This window comes from Paracoccidioides lutzii, assembly GCF_000150705.2.
Source record: "Paracoccidioides lutzii Pb01 unplaced genomic scaffold supercont2.74, whole genome shotgun sequence".
Taxonomy (NCBI): domain Eukaryota; kingdom Fungi; phylum Ascomycota; class Eurotiomycetes; order Onygenales; family Ajellomycetaceae; genus Paracoccidioides; species Paracoccidioides lutzii.
The window spans coordinates 10184-18295 of record NW_015441020.1 but is presented as its reverse complement, the minus strand read 5'-3'; the positions used below and the strand labels follow the sequence as shown (position 1 = coordinate 18295).

The following is an 8112-nucleotide window of genomic DNA, read 5'->3' as shown; positions in this document are numbered from 1 at the left end:
ATAAATACAATTTGACTGATAATAACACTGCATATTCATATTTAGATATTTTATTAAAGTGTTGCAGTTATTATCTATATAGTATTCATCTTCTCTATCATATAATTGATGATATATTGAGCGTAACTAGTGAAACATACTTATTATAATAATAATGAATAAAATACAAGAAATATAGAAAATGCAGAAAAGCTGCCGCAATGATAATGACACAAAACGCGTCTTTTATTAAGGATTGTTTATTGTAAAGGACTCGGCGTTGGCAGTCTAGTCAGATTATCCAGCATAATTGCTGGCCTCAGCTTGAATCCCGCAAGCTTGGCTTCCATTCCCGACAAATTATTACTAGTGAGATGTGGGAGGACCTTCTGCTGCTGGGTTGGATGTTCAAGGTAGAGAGATCGTACAGAGCCCATAATATGCTCTGCCGGCTGGCTGGCTAAGATATTGAAATTAGAATCTCCCGCGTGATCATGGTGATATCTATCCTGATCCAGCAATGCGTCTATCATCTGTGGGATAGTGGGGATAAATATAGGGCTTGTGTTGTTACGCTGACCAAGACGTTCGGGGAGAATGCGAGTGTTCCTTGCTTCCAGCGCGGTTTTGGTGATAGGATAGCCCAACTTTGGGTCGAAAAGCTCCTCCATCAACACTCAATCCCACCGTGTGACCACGTTGGGCACCTGGATTTTAGGTCCATTGTCCACTGAGAGGGAGTAGATCTTTTCCGGCCAGAGACTGATGTGAACAGGTTCTCGCACCGAGCGTCGAAACCTGGGGACTTGATTCACCCAGGGATCATTGTAACAGGTTGATGGGTCTTGTTCGACTTGTTCCCACTCTTCCCAAGCAAGGAATGCGGTAAGAATATCCTCAAGCTGAGAGTCTCGGACGAGGAAGTCATGATCCTAGATGAAAAAGGAAAGTGGAAGCTTTAGTCCTTGAACTCGACATTTTTTGTTTCTTGTTTTTTTCTATTTTCTTTTTCTTTTTCTTTTTTTCTTTTTTCTTTTTTCTTTTTATTTTCTCTTCTCACCCAATTTGAGAGAAAATTTTAAGATTTACTAGGCAGAAATACAGTTGGTGTTTGAGAAATCCCCATCCACATCATTGTGCACTTCTCCACTAGGACGATAGAGTGGTTGTGTTTGTCGAAGATGGAGTGGACGTCGTCCAGATATCCATCCGTCAGTGCCAACCCCGCCGGTGTTGACTGATCCATCGCGTGTATCTATCTGTAGGGATATCAATCGAAGCACCACGTTCTATCCAGGCCCAAAGTATAATAATTAAACAAACAATCAGGGTACATCTAATGACATATCCTTGACATATCCTTGCTCTTTTCGTTCTTCTCGATATATATATGGATGTCGAGGTTGTTTGGATGGTTGTTTTAATGTCGGGGAAGGATAAACTTTTTAACGAGCGAGCTTTCTTATCACGTGATATGTTCTCTTTCTGGTCTAGCATCGATTTTCTTTCCCCACCGGAAAAACAAAAAGAAAAAGAAAAAGAAAAAAGAAAAAAGAAAAAAAGGAAGAATCTTTCTTTTTTGAATGAAAAAGCCACAACTAATCAAAACAAATTCTTTGCCCTTTGTAGTTGACATAATTTCTCATATTTTGACCACACCCTCATCTCTTCCCATTCTTATCTTCACTTGCTATTTGTCACATCGCTCTCAATTACCATAACCTGATTTACCCTTTCCCCCTCTCAAACCTTTAAATATCTTGCAATCAACATTGTCACCATGATTATCTACAAGGTCAGTCAGTCCATTTTACCCCGCTCTACACAGAATTCTCCGTTTCACCCGTCCTCGACTATCATAGCTGCCTTAAAGGAAACAGCAGAGGAATAATGAACACTTTTTTCGTAATGGCGCAACAATAAAGCTGACCTTTTATATATATACATTCCAAAAACAGGACATCATCACTGGCGACGAGGTCATCTCAGACACCTGGAAGCTCATCGAGGTCTCTGGTGGAGTCCTGTGGGAGTGCGATTGCAAGAAATATGTCAAGGGAGCTGAGAACTTCGGTCAGTTAACTTTACCTCCTGATGATGTCCTCTACTACATCAAATCGCTGCTTTTTTCCATTTGGCCGTAAGGATTGTCAAGTTGTGTACCAACTATATATATGTGTCTCTCTCCATGTTGTTTCATTTCAATGGCTTTAATTCAAACCAGGTCCAACCCATTCATCCATAACTGTGTCTGTTCATTAACTAAGTATCGTGTTTACAGAACTGGAGGGTGCCAACCCATCTGCTGAGGGCGGAGAAGAAGAGTACGGCGGTGAAGGTGGCGGAGAGATGGTCCACGACATCGAAGAGTCCTTCCAGCTGAATTGGCTAAAACCAGACGAATCTGGCAAAGAAACCAAGCCTAGCAAAGATCAATTCAAGGCCCATCTGAAATGTACGCGATTGCCATTTCGAAAAGTGCCCCGCCTCTCACCTCCCTACCCATGATATATTGTATAGAGGTACAATAGAGTCTGACTCAACGCTCTCGCGAAAATCCACAGCATATGTCAAGAATGTGAACAAAGCACTCAAGGATACCGGTGCCAGCGAAGAAACCATCAAGGAGTTCCAGGCTGGCGCTGCAGACGCCGTCAAGAAGATCCTCAAAAACTATGACAACTACGATGTTCTCATGGGTTCATCCATGAATGGTAACGGAATGTAAGTTTCATTTCCATTTCCCTCTCAATTTTCATTTGTTATTTTCCCCGTATACCTACTCACCATCATATTCCGCCTAGGCACATTCTCATCGATTTCCGCGAAGACGGTATTACCCCATACGCCACAATCTGGAAGCATGGTCTCGTCCCAGAGAAGGTCTAAATGGTTGCTAAACCAAGTGATCCCTCTGGTCATATTGTATTCTTTAATTGCAATTTCGAACGAGTAAGGATGTAAAAGATGCCAAGTAATCCTCACTTCATCTTCACGATATTTTTTTTTTACCCTCACCTTTTGTCACACACAAATTCACATTTATTTCTCATTTCTAAAATAGTTCGCACTGCACCGTTCTTCTCTGTCCATCTTCTGTCCATACGCTCTCATGCCCGTCCGCTCACGCTACACTCCTCACGAAACGAAGGAAGCTTAGTTTAATTATATATATTTAACTCTTTCCTTTTGTTGTACCACGCTCAGAAAAAGTCATCAGTCGGGTGTAGAGCTCAAATGGGAAGATATAGAACAAGTGAAAGCTCATCTGGCACATTTCTTTCCGTAGCTGCGAGTTCCATTAAGCTCCATCCAAATATCTCTGATCTGCAGGTTATATTCATACCTTCAAGTATTCATTAGCTGGAACAAAATAATATATTGTAAGTGAAGATAACTATCTATGTAGTTAAATAAGATTAATGAATTGAAGCTTGGAAATATAATATTTACAACTGACAAAGTAATCACCACATCACAGAAAAGGTAACATATTGTATGTACATACAAATCTAATCATATAACGCGCCATGTCTTTCCCATCACAAGTAACTTCCCATGTTGCCATTAGCTGCATACAAAAGCGGATATTAAATGAAAAGTCTAAAATCCAACGTCCAGAAAAGAATGCCACATCCGCTTGATTCCTTCAAAATCCCCATGACTCATCCATATCCACCTTTCCTTCTTCATCCATGAAAACCCGTGACCCCGCCCCCATCGTAGTATTTTCATTATTACCACTACCACAACCACCACCACCAATTCCAACATTTTCCCCCGTTCCCGCCCCGCCTACATTGACAGTATCAAGATGCATAAAGCCATCGACAACAGGTAACGACGGCCCAAAGACTGCATCCCACTGGTCCCAGTCGAATTGGAGATTGTGGTGTTCCATCGGCGGGCTAGAGATGAGGTTAGAAAATCTCGGGGATGAGGTAGGTGCGGAGGGATTGGGAAGTTGACGTGGTTGGATATCAAGGTTAATGTCGGATGGCGTGGAGACAGGAATGAGAATGTCAGATACCGGGGCGACTTCTGGTGATGTGAAAGGGGGAAAATTCAGGGCCTGGGTTGCGGGATTGTTGGTGGTGGTGTTGGTGCTTGGGTGGCCGGGTGGGCTAGCAGTATGGTTGCTGATAGTCGGAGGCAGCTGATATGGAGATGAGTCGTTGATACAAGCAGAAGAGAAGGGTGAGGAAGATGGCCATGATTGACTGTTGATACCGTTCGTTTGGGGATGTGCTGGCGGGGAATAGGGCCATTGATGCTGTGTTGGCAGAAACGTAGCTACCGCGTGCTGATCGGTGGAGGAGAAGCAGATGTGTTGGGATTGGGAATAGGGATGGACCCCGTGTACAGCACCTGTTTTATGTCGATTTTCTTTCCCGCCCGGTATTCGTTCCCGTTCCCGTTCCGATGATTGGTTAGTATTGCTATTATGATCATACGGTTCCTTAATAAGGGTGTAATAGCTATCCGCGAAGCTTTCAACCGTTGATCCCAATCGTTCCTTGGGGAGTTGAGCAGATGTACGTTTCGTGATTGGGCGTTGAGCTTCAGCTTGGGCTTGCTCTGTCCATAGCACGCTCGGATCAAGCCCCGCTTTTAACCAGGCTTTCTCTCGCAGGCGTCGCATCATGTCCCAGGCTTCACGACCGCCGTCTCTAAGAGGTCGAGACGTCGAAATACCGTCCTCGCCGCCTACGACTCCACCGTCAGGACCGGAGAGAGAGAATATTTTATCGATAAAGGCACGGGATTTGGCAGCTTCTACAGTCTGCGGGCGTTCGTAGAGGTCGATCAGCATGATCCTGTAAACTGTGTCAGCACACAAAATAAACTACTATATAGAGAAGATGATTTACTTACATTGTGGCGTGCATTGGTTGATGGTTCCTGCAGTTGAGTTTTCGTTAGTGAGTGCTATACCTGCTAAGCAAGGCGATTAGAACTAACCCAGGCCAGCTCCATTGGAACGGTTGGAAATCCGGATCGGTGGCCAGAAGAATGAATTTCTCCATAAATCCATGACAATGGTGAAGAGCTCTGAGTTAAGTTAGTAAGTCTCATGGCATAAATTATAGACGTTTAAGAACATATGGACGTGTATTTACGTACCGCTGACGAGCAACAGGCCATATCTTGCTTTTGGCGTTTTTTAAAAATGGCTGATACGCAACACAGAATGCCTACGCGTTGTTAGTGTGAAATAACCCGACATGGCTATAAGAGAATAGCTGTTAACTTACCTTGTCAACAAATAAAGAAAGTAATATTCTAGCCCACTTGTGAAAAGCAACTAATACAGGCGAATGATATTGCTCTAAACAACTGGGGCCAACGCTCGATGGACTACATTCGACCGACCCTATAGCTGCAGATGACGATGAGCATGACGGAGCCGATTGGTAGCTGTGACCATCGCAGCTTAAAGGTCTCGCGGATTTCACTACGGGAATCCTATCAACTATTGTGTACAATTTGGATTGAAGTTCAATGAGGATCGTCTGTAAAACTTCCATATCCTTTCGGGTAACTGGTTTGGTTCCAAGCTGTATCTTTAAGATCTTTCGAATTGCCTCTTCAGATGAAGGGTTAGTACGTCAAACGTCGCATGGAGTGATTCAAGAAGGGAGAGGGGTAACTAACGAGCCATCACATATTTCCCTCTTGCACAAAGATAATATACGTTAACCATGGATGCACCATCACATATGTTCGGATCGCTCGGTCGGTCCGGTCTCCGTTCGTTGGCATTAACCAAACGCTCATACTCGTCAGCCGTAGTCGAACCTAAAAGGGTGTCTTTCACCTCGCTTGTATCGCGCACGTCCCAGTAATTTTCATCACTGACGAGTGGAGGGAGACCGCTAGACATGGCCACCACTCCATCCATGTGGACGATATGCCACCACACGCGCCTTCGAGTCTCAGCTTCGCAGGCCGAAATACCAAACTGCGCCGGATCACGGTGCAGTCCCATTGATTGCGCAACGCGAAGAGCCAGACTAATGAACAGGCTGCTAGCCAGGGGCTCCTCCTCTCTGGATAAGATGGTTTGCACAAGAAGGAATGCCATGAGACCATGTATTGAGGAATTTCTGGGGAATGATATTTTGCGCAGCCAGCGGGTCACTTCATCGTGAAAAGGGGTTGATAATGCCGCACGACTCTCGATGTCGAATTCGTCGCGGATTATCCGCAGAGATATTGTGACGGAACCCCCGTACCAGATGGCATATAAGAGGGGGATGAATGATGGGTCAGGGCATGGTTCCCCGGATTGTCCCATATTTTCGTACCAATCCCAGAACGCATGATATTTCTCGAGAATTGAAGGAGGATGCATCACGGGGCTAATCGCATGCACCCCAGACATAAAGCCTTTATATAAGATGCGGCTTTGTGCTCTAGTAGGGACATTCTCTAGCATACATGATTCGATTGAGTTATCCTGCGATGCAGATGAGTCACCCGTGGGAAACGGGACTGATCTATGGAACGAGTCATTGCCGGCACGATGCGATGGCTTCGTCTGATGACTGTTGGTTGACAAGGTTGGATCTTGGAATTGGTCTTCATCGACTGAGGAATACCCATCACTAGGAGTGGGTGATCGCCCGTGAGGTCGTGATTGGTGGCGAAGAAACCGATCAGGTTCCGTTATCTGCAAATTGTCAGAAATCAGTGACAGATTATGGAGTAACATACAATGTCATTTTACCTCTCGCGAAATATACGCCCAGTAGGTGGTTCCAACATATCTATAAAAAGTGTTAACTGTATTCTGACAACCAATTTTTGCGCTTCCTAGGTTCTGAGTGGGCGAACCTTGATTTTCCTCCGTCTTCCAGACTAAGGTGTCCCAAGTTCAAAGATCCAACGGGGTCTACGAGATCTGTTTCCAAACCACTCGGAATAGGGAAGTCATCATTCCCACTAGTTTCAGCTTGGGCTGTTTGACCTAGTCGAACTTTTGACGACGGACCAGATAGGGGCGAGGCGTCTGGGGAAGGTTTCGACGACTCTGAGGCATTCAGTAGAATGGGACTCGCATCGCCGTTGCTCGATGGATCATGTTTTTGATTTTGTCTCGATATATTGAGCTCCTCAAGCGACTGATGCTCATTTGTTCGAGCCCACTGCTCAACAACCGTAAGAAGTTGATCCAACCTAGCCACTATCGGCTGCGAATCCGAATATTGTTCGCGCAGGGCATCTTGGCCCCGTTGGATCTCCCTTAGAATGCTGAATGGAGACAGCACATCAGTCGCGGAAACACCTCCAAGATTCACGGGATCAATCAGCTCTCTCCGCCGCTTAATTCCATGGCTGTCATCTTGTGTGTTGCGCCACAGCTGGGAAGGGTCAGTCAGGGATGATGAGCTGTAATGGCATGCGGACTTCGTTTTCTCACAAGTTCCGCATATGGGGTGAACCTGCAATTGGAGAACCCAGGAGTACTTAGCAGGGAAAAGACAGATACAAAATAAGATAAATAATCTAAACTAGGAGAATACAGGAAAATATAGGTACGTACGGTGTCGCATTTCACCTTGCGCTGACGGCAGGTAAGACAGCTTTTACTGACCCGGGAGCGGGTGATTTTTTTGCCTGAGGATAGGTATGGTTTCTTCCGAGGTAATTCACTGGGCGCGGGAGATGAGTATCTATCTGCAGGGATAGTAGTCACTTCAGTGAAGCGTCCGCTGTCGAATTCATCTTCGACGTCCGGCTCCCGTTTTGGCTCCGCGAGTTGGTGATAAGCCATGCTCAGCCCCGCTCAGCCCCAGGAGGGAGTGGCGGTGCAGGATATTCGGCTATCGGAAGAGGAGAGGGGCGGGGTTTGATTATCAGGCAACCCGTCTAGATAGGCGGCACGGGACGGGGGGCTTGTACCTAGGGTTACATGCAACTGTAGGAAGAAGAGCGAGATAGGGTGATGTAATAGTTGGCATGAGGTGTGGGTAGCGTATTATGAGAGGTGGATGTCTAGGGGCGGTTGGTGAAACATCGAACTGCCCATTTAACTAGTCAAATACTCCGAAACAACTTTTTTCTTTTTTTCTTTATTTTTCCTTCTTTTTCTTTCTTTCTCTTTTTTCTCTTTTTTTTTTTTTTTTTTTT

General features: G+C 45.1%; 4 protein-coding genes across 4 annotated transcripts; 1 reads left to right on the top strand and 3 right to left on the bottom strand.

The window, feature by feature from the left end:
- Nucleotides 1-239: 239 nt before the first annotated feature.
- PAAG_12696 (hypothetical protein) lies at nucleotides 240-650 on the bottom strand (the record flags this gene model as incomplete). The annotated part of the gene is made up of 1 exon (XM_015848151.1): nucleotides 240-650. One exon carries the CDS (start codon nucleotides 648-650, stop codon nucleotides 240-242), a length of 411 nt encoding a protein of 136 aa, XP_015702236.1.
- A 6-nt stretch (nucleotides 651-656) lies between these two features.
- Nucleotides 657-1225, bottom strand: PAAG_12695 (hypothetical protein; the record flags this gene model as incomplete). Its single annotated transcript, XM_002788961.2, has 2 exons — nucleotides 657-911; nucleotides 1082-1225. 2 exons carry the CDS (start codon nucleotides 1223-1225, stop codon nucleotides 657-659), a joined length of 399 nt encoding a protein of 132 aa, XP_002789007.2.
- Nucleotides 1226-1759: 534 nt separating this feature from the next.
- On the top strand, nucleotides 1760-2868 carry PAAG_09083 (TCTP family protein; the record flags this gene model as incomplete). The annotated part of the gene is made up of 5 exons (XM_002788960.2): nucleotides 1760-1774; nucleotides 1938-2052; nucleotides 2261-2434; nucleotides 2544-2703; nucleotides 2784-2868. 5 exons carry the CDS (start codon nucleotides 1760-1762, stop codon nucleotides 2866-2868), a joined length of 549 nt encoding a protein of 182 aa, XP_002789006.1.
- Nucleotides 2869-3628: 760 nt separating this feature from the next.
- On the bottom strand, nucleotides 3629-7756 carry PAAG_09082 (hypothetical protein; the record flags this gene model as incomplete). The annotated part of the gene is made up of 9 exons (XM_002788959.1): nucleotides 3629-4796; nucleotides 4855-4881; nucleotides 4942-5031; nucleotides 5104-5174; nucleotides 5235-5566; nucleotides 5635-6652; nucleotides 6710-6749; nucleotides 6817-7424; nucleotides 7526-7756. 9 exons carry the CDS (start codon nucleotides 7754-7756, stop codon nucleotides 3629-3631), a joined length of 3585 nt encoding a protein of 1194 aa, XP_002789005.1.
- Nucleotides 7757-8112: the final 356 nt, after the last annotated feature.